General features: G+C 43.5%; 1 protein-coding gene across 17 annotated transcripts in view; it reads right to left on the bottom strand.

Moving 5' to 3' along the window:
* The window catches only part of CLIP1 (CAP-Gly domain containing linker protein 1), a 149,217-nt gene that overhangs the window by 70,714 nt on the left and 60,422 nt on the right, over nt 1-18,081 (bottom strand). For 7 of the 17 annotated variants that reach the window (XM_063647136.1, XM_063647141.1, XM_063647140.1 and 4 more), the window contains exons 5-10: nt 16,406-16,628; nt 12,748-12,945; nt 12,075-12,178; nt 10,363-10,423; nt 8,769-8,801; nt 5,077-5,181 (exon numbers count right to left, since the gene is read on the bottom strand). In XM_063647136.1, coding sequence (XP_063503206.1) covers nt 5,077-5,181; nt 8,769-8,801; nt 10,363-10,423; nt 12,075-12,178; nt 12,748-12,945; nt 16,406-16,628 — 724 coding nt within the window. The remainder of the gene's footprint in view (nt 1-5,076; nt 5,182-8,768; nt 8,802-10,362; nt 10,424-12,074; nt 12,179-12,747; nt 12,946-16,405; nt 16,629-18,081) is intronic. The other 10 variants (XM_063647138.1, XM_063647143.1, XM_063647142.1 and 7 more) reach the window with 2 other exon arrangements.

Below are 18,081 nucleotides of genomic sequence, written 5' to 3' on the forward strand. Positions count from 1 at the left end.
CTTTCAAAGTTCGCAGATATAACTGCCTCCTGAAAGAAAACATTTCCTTATTTTGCCAGTTTGTTCTACCCCACTTCATCCAGGCTGCATAAATGCTTATCCATTTCATGGAGGTGATCTTACAGAACTGTGCCATCCAGAACAGTAGCTGTTGGCCACACGTGGCTACTGAGCACTTGAGACATGGCTCATCTGAAGTGAGGTGTGGTATAAGTGTAAAATACACATCAGATTTTGAAGACTTAGAAGAAAAGGAACACAAAATGTCTTGTGGGCCAAGTGCAGTGGCTCACGCCTGTAATCCCACCACTTTGGGAGGCCGAGGCAGAAGGATCACTTGAGGCCAGGAGTTCAAGATCAGTCTCGGCAACATAGCAAGACCTCATCTCTGCAAAAAATAAAAAATTAGTCAGGCATGGTGGTGTCGCCTGTGGTAACAGCTACTTGGGAGGCTAAGACGGGAGGATTGCTTGAGTCCAGGCAGTTGAGGCTACAGTGAGCAGTGATTGTGCCATTGTACTCCTGCCTGGGAGACAGAGCACGACTCTGTCTCTAAAAAAAAAAAAAGGAATTATATTTTAAAATGTTTAAAATATCTTAATAATTTTATTTTGATTAAATAATATTTTGGATATATCAGTTTACATAAAATATATTATTAAAACTAATTTAACTTGTGACTTACAAAAAAGTAATGTGGATACCAGAAAATTATAAATTGTACATGTGTGGCTTGCATTATACTTCTATTGGATAGCACTTGCATAAAAGGTCTAAAATTACCTATCAAATGTTTCAATGAATAACACATCACCTGCAGAATGAAAGCCTCAATTGAAGAATGAAGAATTAATTTACTAAACTTTTTTTTTTTTTTTTTGAGATGGAGTTTTGCTTTTGTTGCCCAGGCTAGAGTGCAATGGCACAATCCCAGCTCACTGCAACCTCCACCTCCCAAGTTCAAGCGATTCTCCTGCCTCAGCCTTCCAAGTAGCTGGGATTACAGGCACGTGCCACCACGCCTGGCTAATTCTGTATTTTTAGTAGAGATGGGGTTTCACTATGTTGGTCAGGCTGGTCTTGAACTCCTGACCTCCAGTGACCCACCCACCTTGGCCTCCCAAAGTGCTGGGATTACAGGCGTGAGCCACCACGCCCAGCCTACTGATCATTTTATTAAAACGCAAAGTAAGAATGATTACTTACCTGCAATAATACACAAGACTCTTACACAAAATCCCCTTTTTAGATTTGAAAATTCTATCAGCATTTTGATGTAAACGTCTTCTTCCCCTAACCCCCTAACCCAGTGGTTCTCAGACATTAGTATGCACATGAATCACCTGGAATGTACATCTAACCTCCAAGTTTCTACCTATTCCCATGTACTTCGATTCTATTTGAGCTCTGGGATAGTACCCAAGAATCTTCTTCCTTTAAATAAATACCCCAGGGCTAGAAAAACACCTTCTTAACCTGTGCCCTTTCATTGCTAGAAAATTATTTCCATCTGCTACCTGCTATGCAGTCCATTTAGTACATAGGATATGTGGAAAATAGCTTCCACCATAAAAATTCTTGGACTAATCTGGGAAATGAAAGGGAACAAAATAATTTTAAAACAGCAGTGAGTCCCATATTTCACGGATCAAAACTCCTCTAATTGTCTGGGTGAGGTGGTACATGCCTATATACCTAGCACTTTGGGAGGCCAAGGCAAGAGGATCACTTGTGGCCAGGAGTTCAAGATCAGCCTGGGCAACACAGTGAGAACCCCATCTCTACAAAAAAATGTTAAATATTCCCCTGAATTTAAGACTCCTCTCCCACACTGCCTTTCTTTGAGGCAGAAAATAACAGATATGTTTTCTTTCATTTCCTCTGTCCACCCTACAGGCTGTGACACCAATAAAGATTAAAATGCCCATAAGAGAAGAGGAAAAGAGAGCACTGAGTCTCCAAAACTGCATAATCAAAGTAAATAAAATTAAATATTTCAGAGCTGACTATAATTGCTGTGCTTCATGGTTATAGTCTCATCAGGTTAAAGATGTTAATTCATTTACACATGATTTTCTGGGGAAAGAAGAGTCCAAGAGTTTGTTACGTCAAAATAACATACAAAACATTAATAAACCCATCAGGATCTGGCAGAATTTGCTAAATAAAAGAAAAAAAACACAAAACACTAATAAACCCCATTGCTGCAAGGTCTGTAGCATAAATACATTAAACCCAATAGGGCAATGGTTCTTAGTTACAACAAAACAGTCAAGTAGAGAAAAATGCCAAGTAAAAAATAAGTAAAAATAATAAATAACAATGTGATTTTACTTTCCATGGCATTTCCCTATAAATACAGCAATTTATTTTTCATTTCCCAAAATCTGCCCTCATTCAAAACGATGTATGTCTGCTTCTCCCACTAGTTTGAGACCATGAATTAAGTCAGAAATTATTTCTTATTCTTGCTAACATCTCTGCAGCACCAAGGATACTGTTTGGAAACTGGATTTATTGGCTAGAAAGAATTCTAAAGCACTTCCTAAAAAGTAACATAGGTGATATGAAACTTACATGGGTAGCTGGTTATTTTAACACTTGGGAACCCAAGAGTGAGGATCAACAGAAGACATACTTCGTTATGGAAAGATACAAGCTTTACACTGAAATACTTGGATAAACCATGGTGTAACTGAATGCCTTATCTAGAGCAGGAAAAAAAAACATCAAAATTGTTTGCTGACAAAACTAAGATATGGGAGAGGAGTTTACACATTTTAAAAAAATATATTACTTCAAAAGCCATCACACTAAAGGAACTCAATCTCATTAGTCCATTGTATTTCTCAGATCAATTATGTGGCTCTCAGTTAATGAGGAAACAGCACCAAATTGCCACTTTTTTTTTTTTTTTTGAAACAGGGTCTTGCTCTGTTGCCCAGGCTGGAGTGCAGAGACATGAACATGGCTCACTGCAGCCTCGACCTCCTGGGCTCAAGAGATCCTCCCACCTCAGCCTCCCATGTAGCCACCACACCCAGCTAATTTTTTTTTTATTTTTTGTAGAAGCAGAGCGTCACCATCTTGCCCAGGCTGGTCTTGAATTCTTGGACTCAGGTGATCCTCCTGCCTTGGCCTCCCAAAGTGCTGGGATTACAGGCATGAGACACCATGCCTGGCCCACTTTTTTTTTGTTTTCTTACCAAATACACAGGAGAAATCTTTAGTTCAGAGGCCGATAGTTCCTTCTTCTTAAAAAATAAAAACATATGATTTAGAAAAGAAAAATTGTCTAGATTTTTAGATCAGTCAATTAATTCTCAACAAGAGAAATTTCTACAAACACTAGAAATTTTTTTAAAAATCAGGATAGCAAATTTGATTAGAGACAGAGTAATTTTTGGAATTCTAAAGTTAAGAATCTGGGCAGTCACTGACAGACAAATTCACGATTTAAAAGGGTATGTGAATACATATCTTACATGTAAGTGACTTTTTTTTTTTTTTGAGACGGAGTTTCGCTCTTGTTGCCCAGGCTGGAGTGCAATGGCGTGATCTCGGCTCACCGCAACCCCTGCCTCCCAGGTTCAAGCAATTCTCCTGCTTCAGCCTCCCTAGTAGCTGGGATTACAGGCATGTGTCACCACGCCCGGCTTATTTTTGTATTTTTAGTAGAGATGGGGTTTCTCCATGTTGGTCAGGCTAGTTTCAAACTCCCGACCTCAGGTGATCCACCCACCTCGGCCTCCCAAAGTGCTGGGATTACAGGCATGAGCCACTGCGCCTGGCCATTTCTTAATCTTTATGCACAAAACAACTTCTATAATAGACAGACTCCATCCTGTGGTGCTTAAATGCACAGGCTCTGGGGTCAAATGTCCTAGATGCAAATCCTGCCTCCACTATTACCATTTGCTGTTCTATCTTAGGCAAGTTACTTAACTTCTCTGTGCCTCAGTGTTCTTGTCTGTAAAATGGGGACACTAATATTCCCTACCTCCTAGGGTTGTGTTGAGACTGAATACCTGTAAAGCACTTAGAATAGTGTCTGGCATGAAGTATGCACTATATAGGTGCTTTAATATATAAATAAACTAAAACCTCACTAATGTCCTGGCTCCAAGGGCCAAGCACAATGAGCTCAGGGCAGGAAGAAGCCATTCTGTTCCCAACATGCATTTCCCTCCTCACCACTGAGGGTTTTTTTGTTTTGTTTTTTCCAGACGGAGTCTCACTCTGTCACCCAGGCTGGGGTGCAGTGGCACGATCTCAGCTCACTGCAACCTCCATTTCCTGGATTCAAGCAATCCTCCTGCCTCAGCCTCCCATGTACTTGAGATTACAGGCATGCACCACCAGGCCCAGCTAATTTTTGTATTTTCAGTAAAGACAGGGTTTCACCATATTGGCCAGGCTGGTCTCAAACTCCTGACCTCAAGTAATCTGCCTGCCTCAGCCTCCCAAAGTGCTGGGATTAGAAGCAAGAGCCACTGCACCCAGCGTCCACTGAGGTTTCAATGCCCCGAGTGACAGGAAGGAGGGAGATGCAGAGATCAGCCTTCCAAGATAAAAAGGTAACTGGGGTGAAAGTCTTTAACTTTCATGAAACAGAGCCCATGTTTCCATTTCCTTCTCCAAGAGGCCAGGGAAGAAGGCAGGAAGAGAGCTAAAGTAAAACAACAATAACAAAAAATTATTTAGAAAGCCTAGTAACTAGATATTTGAGAACAAGAGGACAATTGACTGTTGTGGCCAACTGGAGAAATATATTTCATGGTATTAATATAAATAACTTCAAATACAGTTATATCCATTCATTTATTCAGTTGTAAAGTTTCTGATCCTGATTTGGTTGGGTTACCAAAGGAATGAGTCTTTACTTTTGACAAAAGACGAGATATAAAACACCCGTTCCTACTCATCAGTCTCAGCTCACGAACACCTGAATGGTACCAAGACCAAACTCAGGTTGAACCACTGGGTCAAGGCTCAGGCCAACTATAAAGCATGTCACCTGAGGTGTCCACCATTCACATGCATGGGTCTGCTTCATTAAATAGTGAAAACCATTACCCTAGTGTCTTCTAACTCCCTCTGGAGTTTGTCAGCTTTGGTCTTTTCAAAGAGCAGGCTCTGTTCAAGCTCCTTAATGCGGGCATGCTCCAGTTTGGTCTGCGTCTGTTAGTAAAAAGGAAGAGGAAGAGAACACAACAGTGCCACCATGACATGCCAGCACGAGAGGAGAGAGAGCGGCATGCAGGCTGAGCCACCAGTACCTTCTGCCAAAGGGTGAACCAAAGGGGAATGGAGAAGGGAAGAGGTGGAGGTGAGATGAGGTGGGCAGTGAGGATGAATACCAGGGATAAAGGATGGTAGTGGGCAGGGGGCATGGGCTAGTCTGTTCAGAAAGAAAAAATGGAATAACACATGAGGCCAGATGAAGTGTCAGAGGCATGCAGCCAAATATAAGTAATATTGATAAGTGAAGTTTATCAGCACCAATTAGAATAGTTAATATCCCTCCCTCTAAACTATCATTATCCCTCCGCCCCACAAAGGCTACTTGACATTAATGTGTATGTAACTGACTGGATAACTTTACAAGGTATATTGACCCTCAGAATGACCGTCACTATCACCTAAACATGGTAAAGGTATCATAAATCTTGAACTGTTCAATAAGTCCTTAGAGCAGATTCTTGCACCTTAGCATGTAACTTGACGTAAATAAGGGTCAAATAAAAACCTCAATAGAAGGAATCTGGAAACTAGAGCTAAGAAATTATGCTAGCAGCCTCTGCAGAAATGGGTGAGAAGGGTCTGAGTTAGAGTCTTAGCAACATCCCTACATGTGATGAGGAAGAGGCCATGGAAGCTCTAGTTTCCTTCCAGCAGTGGATGTCCCAAAGGCTACTGGGCTCCAGGGAGGGAAAAAAGGACTCAGAATTACAAAGAGAAAATTTAGTAATAATTATCCTCTATAGTCTCCATCTCTGAAGCAGGCCAATTGAGAGGCTCAAGAGAGGAGGAAATTTTACCTCAAACTGGTAAGGGGTTTATTATTTTTACCTTAAGATGAAGTTGTTTTTATTAGCTCAGACGTAAAAAGGCGACTCAACACAAAGGCATGAATTTGAGCTCTCGCAAAAAGAGCTGGTGGGTTCCTAAGGTGATTCAAAACCTGTGATCTCAGATACTCCGCTCTCCCCACCATCACGCACTTGGATGTAGCCTGATGGGGAACCCAGAGGACAATCTCTAACAGGTTTAAGTGCAGCAGAATCTTAATCAATTTGAAATAATCTAGGTCCAAATGTACCTCTTCCCACCCCCACCTCTCTTACACAAGAGGTTATCAGTTATCAGAATCAGTGACTGACAAGGCCCACACCTGCAGGGCTGCTCTCAGCAGCTGTCAGTTACTTGCAGTAATTTAAATATTTTGTGGTACTAATTGACCTATCAGTCTGGACAATTACGGGCAATGAAAAAATGACAAACAGACTCTAAACAAAGTGACACAAAGTGCAGAGCTTCAGTAGGGGGGGAATGTAAAAGTGAAGGTTACAAACGTCTTCACTCATTCCAGTGGGACTTGGGGACCTCAATGCATTCAAGAGGTCACTTTGCTTGTAAACCAGGTATCGACAAACCATTATGAGATATTTAAAAGGTGAACAAAAAAATTTTTTTTAATTCATCACCTGCTTCAGCTCTGTATACTCCACAAAAGTAATGAAATACAATTCAAGCCCTAACTGTCTGGATAATCCCCTTGGTCTGTATGTGCCTTGGATGGACACTGTTCAATTTCCCTGCTTTTATAAGAATAGAATCTAATCCTTATCTACATAATTGGGGTCACAGCCTGAGGAGCTGAAATCCAAAATTATGGTAGTAGGAAAAAGAAAAGGCAATAGAACCTTTCTTCTCTTGACACAGTTAAGTGTCCTCTGGGTAAAAGGTCACTATTTCCAGATAAAAAGCAAATATACATTTAATGTGACCTCCTCATTCCGAGATCTTCCAGAGAAGTGTAGCCAGCGCCTCCTGATGGGTCTATAGACACACTATCTGGGACTCTACAGTGCCTCAGCCTCCGTAGTAGCTGGGATTACAGGTGTGCGCCACCACACCTGGCTAACTTTTGTATTTTAGTAGAGACTGGGTTTTACCATGTTGGCCAGGCTGGTCTCAAACTCCTGACCTTAGGTGATCAGTCAGCAGCAAGGGAACTAGTGATCTACTTCCATGCCACAGCACACAGTAAAAATGTGACACTGAACAGGACAACCCTTCTTGTAAAATCATTCCTTTCTTAGAATAAGGACACAGAGTATCCCAAGAGGAAAGTCCTGGGACAGGGGATTGAGAAGGAAAGCAAAGGCTTTGCGAGAAGCGCACAGGAAAGGCGGGGGAAATCCCATGCAGACTGACACCGGGGGCAGCGGGAGCCTGTTTCGGAAGGAGAGAAGAGACCCAGATCACTGAAGTAGCTTCACAAAAAGGAACCCTTCAGAACGAAGACCTTTTAAAAAATTCAGTCTTGTGTTTTTTTGTTTTTTTGTGTTTTTTTTGAGATGGAGTTTTGCTCTTGTTGTCCAGGCTGGAGTGCAGTGGCATGATCTCCTGTCACTGCAACCTCTGCCTCCTGGGTTCAAGCGATTCTCCTGCCTCAGCCTCCCTAGTAGCTGGGATTACAGGTGTGCACCACCATATTTGGCTAATTTTTGTATTTTTAGTAGAGACAGGGTTTCACCATGTTGGCCAGGCTGGTCTCAAACTCCTAACCTTAGGTGTTCTGCCCACCTCAACCTCCCAAAGTGCTGGGATTACAGGTGTGAGCCACAGTGCCTGGCCAAAAGTTTAGTCTTGAGTTGTCTATTTCAGCTGCCAGGAGGTGGTAGGAAGTAATGTCATTCTTTAATTTCCTTCTTATGTGGCAGTAAATCAAAGCAAAACGTTTTCAGGTTCTTTACAACCAGCAGCACAGCTGGCAGGGTACACCAGGAAGCAGGGCTCTGGAGACCACATAGCAAGGACTTGTATTGGGTGTTTGAACTTGGAGGAAGAAAAATAAAACACCCGCATACCTAGTAATGCTACAGCTAGAAAACTCTCACTTCGGTAATAACAATTTAAAGCATGCTATGTCTTCACTGACAAACGGTTGCCTCTAGTTTTGCAACTAAGGAAAATACTGCAGAAACAAACAGAAGTTTGAATGTCTCATCAGCTGCACTGGCAGGCACTGGCCAGTGGCGGGGGCACACTGAAAAGGCAGCCAGTCAGCTCTGGGACAGCAGCCAGCCTCACAATCCCCTTTCCTCTCATGGGAAGCAAAATTAGACAACTTGGAAACTTCCCCAGAATTCCCACAACTCCACATCTAGAATGCTTTATGCTCCAGTCAGATATCATCTCTTCTGGAATAATTCCACTAAAATTAGAAGACATTATGAATTAGGTGAAGAAGGCCAGGTCTCCAGACAAAAAACTTTTTTCCCCCCTTTCTGGCAAAATTCTTTATAAAGCAAACGTTGGACTATTCATTAAACACATGGATGTGTGGAGCTTAGTCATTACATACAATTTCTTCAGGATATAAATGTAATTGCTTTGAAAGCCACATGCACAGAAACATTCAGGTCAATGTCCCAAGGTCAGATTATGCAGTTAGTGTTTGAGTATATCAATAAGCATTTTAATCTGTGATCAATCTTTGTTAACAAGGGAAATATCCACACAGTTAAGTGCCCTCTTACATTCTCAGGATCTTCAGAAATCTGGCTCTTTTGCTATCAGTAAAAAAATAAAAAAAATTAAACAACAACAAAAAAGAGATTCCAATAAAGCTTCAATATGTGTTAGGGTTTCAAGATAACTTTGATTAATTTCAAGTAAGTTTATCAGACAGACTATACAAGCCTAGTGCTGATGTAAATTATTTTAACTGGACCCTCCCGAAGACACCATAGGCTATATTTCACATGAATTAGATGATGACATGAAACTTCTAATGAGACTTTGGGGTGTTTTTAAATGGATGAGAACAACACAAAAACTGACTAAAGGAATGTGGCTGTATATGAAATGAGTGAAGAAGATATCTATTAAATTGTTAATGAACCATTAAATTCTGGGCCCCATAAAACTAGAACCCAGAAAATGCCCCCCTTGCTCTTCGTTAACTGTAAAGATACATTTATTTCCAAAGAAATCAGAGTTGCTGTTTGGAAGGGCCCCTCAAATTTAAGCATGGTGTGGGCAGCCAGCAGACTCTAAAATTGTAGCAAAACTGCATATTTGGGAAATGCACAGTTAAGTGCAATTTTTACTAAAATATCGTAGATTAAAGAACTACAAATCTGGAAAATTTGAAAAACTGAATGATTTACATTTGTCATATATCTAGCAATGGCTTGAAACCATCAAAACCATTTAATTCTTGTGTCTAATTTAAAAACTAATATGAATAAATTGTTAAAAAGGGATGAGAAACCTGACACTAAAGGAAAATCCATGAATTCTACAAATGCCATGAAAGTAAAAGAAGTTGAAATATAAAGTGTTCTTAGTTTTTGCTCTGCTAATTACCTTTTTTAAAAAATCAACAATTATAACATATTCCTTTTATAGGGTTATAAAAGGATTTATCCTGCTCAACTGGAAAGCAAAGCTGAGATAAAGCAAAAAACTTTGTTACGGACTTTTTTTTTTTTTTTGAGACAAAGTCTCGACCCATCCCCTAAGCTGGAGTGCAGTGGCACGATCTCGGCTCACTGCAACCTCCACCTCCCGGGTTCAAGCGATTCTCCTGCCTCAGCCTCCCAAGTAGCTGGGATTACAGGCACCCGCCACCACGCCCGGCTAATTTTGTATTTTTAGTAGAGACGGGGTCTCACCATGTTAGCCAGGCTGGTTTCGAACTCCTGACCCCAGGTGATCCACCCACCTCGGCCTCCCAAAGTGCTGGGATTACAGGCGTGAGCTACCGTGCCCGGCCTGTTATGGACTACTATGACAAAATTTAAAATGCCTTTTCTAATCATCAGACGAACACTGCCAGATTTATGACTTGATGAAATCCAATTCATGGTTTTGAATTTTGAAGCATGAGAAAGAAGTAGTGCAAGTTCCACTCTGCACAGGAAGTAGGACACACAATCACAGGCTCAAGGACTGGCACCGTCACCACAAAGCCACCCCCAGAACCCAACGTGGCCAGAGAGGCCAGAGTTTCCCCTGCCACTTCCTCAGCTGGCTGTTCTGGCTGCTCATTTCAATTAGCACATTATTTCGCCCATGTTCTGAATACTGATACCCATAAAAGCCTTAAGAGAGCTGGAGGGGTTTTACCTCAAGATCACCTTTGGTAATTGATTCTTCTTCAACCCGGAACTGAAGGTCCTCAACCTTCCTGTGGAATAAAACCCAAACAAAACACGTAAGAAACTAAGTAACACACAGCCTTTAAAAGAAAAAAAAATCACGTTAGGCATGGTAGGCCACTCCTATAATACCAGCAATTTGGGAGGTGGAGGCAGGAGGATCGCTTGAGGCCAGGAGTTTGAGACCAGCTGGGGCAACATAGTGAGCCCCGGTCCTTATATTTAAAACAAAAAAAATCTATAATCACTACCCTGGTGAATTCAAGCAGACAGTCACAAGAAATGCCTTAGAGACACAGCAAGTTTAAAAATGCATCTTTGCACTTCGGGAGGACAAGGTGGGAGAATGGCTTAAGGCCAGGAGTTTAAGAGCAGCCTGAGCAACATGACGAGACCTCGTCTCCACCAAAAAATTAAGAAATTAGCCAGGTGTGGCAGCGTGCACCCGTGATGTCAACTACTTGGGAAGCTGAGGTGGGAGGATCACTTGAGCCTAGGTAGTCAAGGCTGCAATGAGTTATGATCGTATGACTGCACTCCAGGCTGGACAACTGAGTGAGACCTTGTCTCAAAAAGAAAAAAATAAAATAAGCCACCTGTAATCCTAGCATTTTGAGAAACTAAGGTGGACAGACTGCTTGAGCTCAGTTTGAGACCAGCCTGGGCAATATGGCAAAACCCCATCTCTACAAAAATTAGCCAGGCATGGTGACATGTGCCTGTGTCCTAGCTACTTGGGAAGCTGGGGTAGGAGGATCACTTGAGCCAGGGATGTCACAGCTGCAATAAGCCATGATCACACCAGTGCACTCCAGCCTGAGCGACAGAGTGAGACCCTGTCTCAAAAGATAATAAATAATGTTGTTGTTTTTTTTGAGACAGAGTCTTGCTCTGTCGCCCAGACTGGAGTGCAGTGGTGCGATCTTGGCTCACTGCAACCTCTGCCACCTGGGTTCACGCCATTCTCCTGCATCAGCCTCCCAAGTAGCTGGGATTACAGGCGCCCGCCAACAGGCCTGGCTAATTTTTGTATTTTTAGTAGAGACAGGGTTTCACCATGTTGGTCACGTTGGTCTCGAACTTCTGACCTCAAGTGATCCACCCACCTCGGCCTCCCAAAGTGCTGTGATTACAGGCGTGAGTCACTGTGCTCAATCAGGCCATGTCTAAATGATTCCAAACTTATTGGAAAAAGTCGAATCAAAGCAGACCCTCTTCACACAGTATGGCAGAGTTCACTTTCTGCTGGACACACAGTCATTCCTTTGATTCTAAGGGTTGATACCAACATGATTATTAATAGGAAATTTTCTTCTGAGGTCATTGAAAATGAAAAGGCTGCTGGGCGCGGTGGCTCACGCCTGTAATCCCAGCACTTTGGGAGGCTGAAGCGGATGGATCGCCTGAGCTCAGGAGTTCGAGGCCAGCCTAGGCAACATGGTGAAACTCCGTCTCTACTAAAATACAAAAAATTAGCCAGGCGTGGTGGCGCGTGCCTGTGGTCCCAGCTACTTGGGAAGCTGAGGCAGGAGAATCGCTTGAACCTGGGAGGCAGAGGTTGTAGTGAGCTGAGATTGCAACACTGCACTGCAGCCTGGGCAACAGAGCTAGACTCTGTCTCAAAAACAAAAAAAAGGGGGGGAAAGGCCACACTTGCACCAGGAAACAGTCTGGGGTCACCTTTTCTCCTCTTCAAGCTGGTTGAGAAGCTCCACCTTCTCCCTGTCAGCAGCTTCCACCATTGTTCGCAGCTGGTCCATTTTGGCTTCCAATTCCAGGACATGCTGGGGAAGGCAAGAATGTTGGTAAATGGACTATTTCTGACCCAGATACAGACCCAGTGATACTTCCCCAAAGAGCTGTGGGTCACCATGGTGGGTGGGCGTTACTCTAAAACCTTATGTTAAAATGCTTTCTCTATTTTAATGGGTTATTCACGACAGCCTTCCTGGAAGATAGATGATGAAAAACTACACCATTAAAGCGATAAAGAACAATGTTAAAACACCTCTCATCTTTTTTGAAGCTGAAACACATATTAAAAGTAATCCACAAACAGCAGCTATAATCATTGTTAAGGCCCTAGTAACCAAGCTGGCCTAACACAGATAGGCCAAAAGACCCGGACACAAAGACCAGACACTAAGGTCGAATCAAGAACAAAACTTCATCTCTGTGATCATGGAAACCGGCACCCCAGATTGTAGCTTTCAAACAAGCACAGCAAAGAAATGTGCACCCATTTCCAGTGCTCTCAAGTCTAGCTCCTCGGTGCCAAGCACCGGGCATGCTTCTCGGCTCCTCAGTGGCTTTAGAAACCATCACCATCTCCACAACAAGGTCCAGACTTCACCTGGTCATGTCCGTCCCGGGCCAGAGCTAGCTCCTGCTCTATCTCCCCCACGTGGCTCGTGGCCTTGGCCACCTCCGCCCTCTCCAGATCCCGTTCCGCCAGCAGCTGCTCAATGTGCTGCTGCTTCTCCTTCAGGGCCTCCTGGAGGGCAGTGGTACCGGAGATCTTCCTGGCGTAACGGGAGGAGGTTTCAGTCAACTGTAAAGGAAAGTTAGAGAAGTGAAGGGCGATGATGCTGTCAGAAAAGCGAGGGAGGCGCGATGCATGCATGGTGGGCATCTGCTTGGCAAAGCAAGGGCGCTGCTCCAGCTGGCAGGCTGGCCAGGATTAGGAAAGGCTTCCTCAAAAACACAAGACAGTGTGTGCCTTCTGTCTATAAATCTCACAAAGAATACATCAACGTAAAGAGATCAGCCAGGTGTGGTGGCTCATGCCTGTAATCCTAGCACTTCAGGAGGCCAAGGCAGGTGGATCACTTGAGGCCAGGAGTTTGAGACCTGGCCAAGATGGTGAGACCCCATCTCTACTAAAAATACAAAAATTACCTGGAGTGCAGTGGTGCGATCTCAGCTGACTGCAACCTCCACCTCCTGGGTTCAAGTGATTCTCCTGCTTCAGCCTCCCAAGTAGCTGGGATCACAGGTGCGTGCCACTAACGCCCAGCTAATTTTTATGTTTTTAGTAGAGACGGGGTTTTGCCATGTTCGCCAGGCTGTTCTCGAACTCTAAAGTGCTAAGGTTACAGGTGTGAGCCAACACGCCAAAGGCCATCTGGTCAGCCACTCCTGGCTCCAGATCAAGTCAGCCTTGACTTCATCTTCTGCAGTCACAGCTGCTGCTGCAGCTGTCGCCTGAAAGCTCTTCTCTTCATGTTTCCCTAGGCCCTTGCTGCAAGATGCACAGGATGCAGACTTACAGCGAGAATCTTTCCTCAATTAATAACTCGGCAACTTGAGAACTACAAAAGAATCAAACTTTTGTTCTTGAAATTACTTAAAACATCCCAGGAAGAAACTCCTGTTGTCTTTTTTAACCATTTGACTTTGACCTTCCAATTTCATTATATAGCTAAATTATACCTTCTCTTACTAATATTTCTTCCCGAATACATTAAATGTGTGGTTCCCAAACCATGTGCAGAGATGTCCCAGGGTGCTGAGCAAACTCACCAGGGCACTGTAGGATGTTTTAAAATTTCAAGAGAAACACAGCGACATCTGCTGGACTCTACGCAAACTACCAGTTCGAGGCAATTCAGTCTCATCATTAGATTGTCCTACAGTCCTTTCAATAACATCATGTACTTTCAAAGCTGGGTTTTGGCTATTCCCATGACGAAAATGAAAGTACGATGCAAAAATCAACATGCACAGGAAATGAGGTTGGCGATGAGAAATCAGATTCCAAGGCTTGACTAGATGCGTAGAGCCCAACAGCAGGGCACACAGTTAACACTAAGTCATTGTGCTTATTAAAGAATGAATTGGCCAGGCATGGTGGCTCACGCCTCATGCCTGTAATCCCAGCACTTTGGGAAGCAGAGGTGGGCAGATCACCTGAGGTCAGGTGTTCGAGACTGGCCTGGCCAACATGGTGAAACCTCGTCTCTACTAAAAATACAAAAATTAGCTGGGCGTGGTGGCTTGTGCCTATCATCTCAGCTACTCGGGAGGCTGAGGCAGGAAAATCGCTTGAACCCAGGAGACAGAGGTTGCAGTGCACTGAGATCGCACCACTGCACTCTAACCTGGGCAACAGCAAGACTCCATCTCAAAAAAATAAAAAATAAAAATAAAAACAAATAAAGAATGAATTAAATTTTTTCCAATTTTTGTTTTTCTAAAACACAAACACATTTCTGAGCAAAATAATTGAAATGACACTTTCAATTCCTCTATCTTTGTCATACTATTTTATGGTGATTTTTGGCTGAGAAACCATAACGACACAAAAATAAGCTGTCTCACAGGTACAGAAACTCACGTCTCTTTTGTCAATTTTCACTGAATGAGGTGAGCTAAGAGGTACGAGAACTGGTCCAAAAAGTAAGAGGAGAGATTGGCGGGAGCAGGGAGAGCTTGCTATTTCCCAAAGAAATGGATACAATTAAAAGGTAATAAAAATTACTCAAGAAAGAATTCCTAATCCAGAATAGACCCTCCCATGGAATTGTTCCTAGAATAGCAAAGGAGGCAAGCTGTCCCTATCAGAGTTTCTGACCCACATTAAACGAAGCTCTGTCTGAACACAGGGGTTTGGGGCTCTTCTCCAGTTCATTGTTCTTGTCATGCTTTTCTCATAAAAGTAATGTTTCTGTTGAAGATGCAGGCTTTCTCTTCATGTGCAAAGGGAAATGCTCTGCGCAGTACTTATTCTACCTGAACATAGAGGAAGAAAGCCTAGATGGCTGGCAGAGGACCACAGCCCCATGTGAAGATTTCAGCACCTGTCCCTTCTCTGCCTGACGACAATGGAAGAGCAGGCACCGTGAGATCCCGGGCTAACCACCTCCTCTCCACAGCACAACGCAACATCCTAGCTCCTGGTCTGTGGTTCCCCACCACCCAGTGGAGACCTGAACTCAGTCTGAGGAGAGTCTGATGCCACCATTTCTAACTTAAACAGTATTTGCCCCACTTCTAGGTAATAAACTTATGGGCAGGGCTTTGACCCTAATAAAATAACACCTTAATAAACAGAATGAGGTGTTGCTTATTTTAATGCTAGTGATTCTATTTTTACTGCTCTAAACAGGAAAAAGAGGGAGAGAGGGAAAGGGACCAGGAGAAGAAGATGAAAGAAGAGAGTAATCAAATCAGGCTTTCCTAGTATCCTCTTCCAGCTCCAAAAGTTCCCTTTAGTGTCCTCTGGCTCAAGTCAGGGACACTTCACACACTAACTGCTTCCAGTAGGTTAGGTTGTAGTAACATTAAAATCCTATTAACACACCTCTTCTCAAAACACTTCAGTTCCTAAAATTATCTGAAGTCAAAGAGAAGGACAGGCTGGGAGCGGTGGCTCACGCCTGTAAATCCCAACACTTTGGAAGTCCAGGGCAAGAGGATCGCTTGAGTCTAAGAATTCGAGACCAGCCTGGGCAACACAGTGGGTCCCTCTCTCTACAAAAAAACAAAAAATTAAATTAACCAGGCGTGGTGGTGTGCACCAGTAGTCCCAACTACTGGGGAGGCTGAGGCAGCAGGACTGCTTGAGCCTGGGACGTTGAGGCTGGGTGACAGAGTGAGACGCTGACTCAAAAGAAAAAATAAAAAAAAGAGAGAGAGGGAGAGACAGATCTATGGACTTGAAGAAAAGGATCTCTCCAATGTTCCTATCATTTTGTCCTAAAATAATTTCATATAAAATAATTTGACCCCTGTGTTAGACTAAGCAGTAGTTATACAGATTCACCAAGAACACATGCATTTTTAAGCTTTTAAGAATCTGAAAGCGACTATTAAAAGCACTTTCTGATTTCAAAAAACGCATTCTTGCTGGAGTTACATTTTTCAAAACTTACTTGCAAAGACTTTCATCACAGCAAAAGCTGTGAGCAACATTCAGCACAAGGACAAGCAAAGCAGCAAAGCAGGGGCACTGACCACGGGCCTTAGTCATGCCTGGGAAGCGGAGGCAGGTAGTGAGAAAGGGGGCTTACTAGTCCTGTCCGACTGGGCCTGCTGCTCACAGAGGAGGCCACTGAGCTCATGGAGCTGAGGGAAGAGGCAGAAGGGCTGCGCTTCAGGCTGGCGGACGTGGTCGCCATCACTCGCCTCACTGCGTTGGCCTTGGCTTTGGCTGGTGTAGTGGAAGGGAAGCCAATCTTGGTAACTTTGTGGACAGGAGCAAACAAGCCATATTTGGGTTGACACTGAAAATACCTTTAGAGAACAATAAGAACAATGACAAAAAACAACTTAATCACAAGAAATAATAACTATAATCAAAAGGCTCTCCCAACTCCTAACTTAAGGTTGGATTCCTGGAAATTCTACTGCTAAGCTAGGGTTATACACCAGCATGTAGCAGTCACACGTATGTAGGCTGAATAACAACCTCAGTGATGGTTTAGAACACACACTCGTGACAATATGATACACAGAGTCAGGACTGCTCACCTGCTGCTGAGATTCTGCATAAAGGAAATAAGTATTTTCACAACCTGATAAATGTACAGCAGAGGAGTTTAGCAATACAACAAGCCCATTTAATAAAACCGTGCCAAACAAAGGGAAAGGAAATCAAACAGGCACCTAACTTTGGCAGATCCATTAAAGTAAACATGAAGAGTTGGACGTGGTGGCTCACGCCTGTAATCCCAGCACTTTGGGAGGCCGAGGCGGCGGATCACTTGAGCCCAGGAGTTCAAGACCAGCCAGGGCAATACGGACAGACCCCGTCTCTACAAAAAAATACAAAAACTAGCCAGGCATGGTGGTGCAGGAGGCTCTCTTGAGGCCGGGAGGTCAAGGCTGAAGTAACCCGAGATTGTACCACTGTAGTCCAGCCTGGGTGACGGGGTGGACTCTGTCTCAAAACAAACAAATAAAAACCTCAAGTGATGGGCGCACCAAAATCTCAGATATCACTACTAAAGAAGTTATTCATAAAACCAAACACCATCTGTTCCCCAAAAACCTACTAAGTAAAATGTATAATTTTTTTTTTTTGAGATGGAGTCTCACTCTGTTGCCCAGGCTGGAGTGCAGCGGCACAATCTCAGCTCACCACAACCTCCGCCTCCCAGGTTCAAGCGATTCTCCTGCCTCAGCCTCCGGAGTAGCTGGGACTACAGGCACACACCACCCTGCCCGGCTAATTTTTGTATTTTTAGTAGAGACAGGGTTTCAATATGTTGGCCAGGATGGTCTCGAACTCCTGATCTCATGATCTGCCCACCTTGGCCTCCCAAAGTGCTGGGATTACAGGCGTGAGCCACCATGCCCCACCAAAAAAAATATACTTTTTTTAATTAAAAAAAAAATCTACCCATACTTAATCAACTGTAGAGAAATATAAATACAAAATGGCTAACATACAGGAAAAATCTAGTTAAAAAAAAAAGAGGCCAGGCGCAGTGGCTCACGCCTGTAATCCCAGCACTTTGGGAGGCCAAGGTGGGCGGATCATGAGGTCAGGAGATCGAGACCATCCTGTCCAACATGGTGAAACCCAGTCTCTACTAAAAATACAAAAATTATCTGGGCATGGTGGTGTGTGTCTGTAATCCCAGCTACTTGGGAGGCTGAAGCAGGAGAATCGCTTGAACCTGAGAGTCAGAGGTTGCGGTGAGCCAAGATTGCACCACTGCACTTCAGCCTGGCGACAGAGCAA

The sequence above is a fragment of the Pongo pygmaeus genome, chromosome 10 (genome assembly GCF_028885625.2).
Source record: "Pongo pygmaeus isolate AG05252 chromosome 10, NHGRI_mPonPyg2-v2.0_pri, whole genome shotgun sequence".
NCBI classification, from domain to species: Eukaryota; Metazoa; Chordata; class Mammalia; order Primates; family Hominidae; genus Pongo; species Pongo pygmaeus.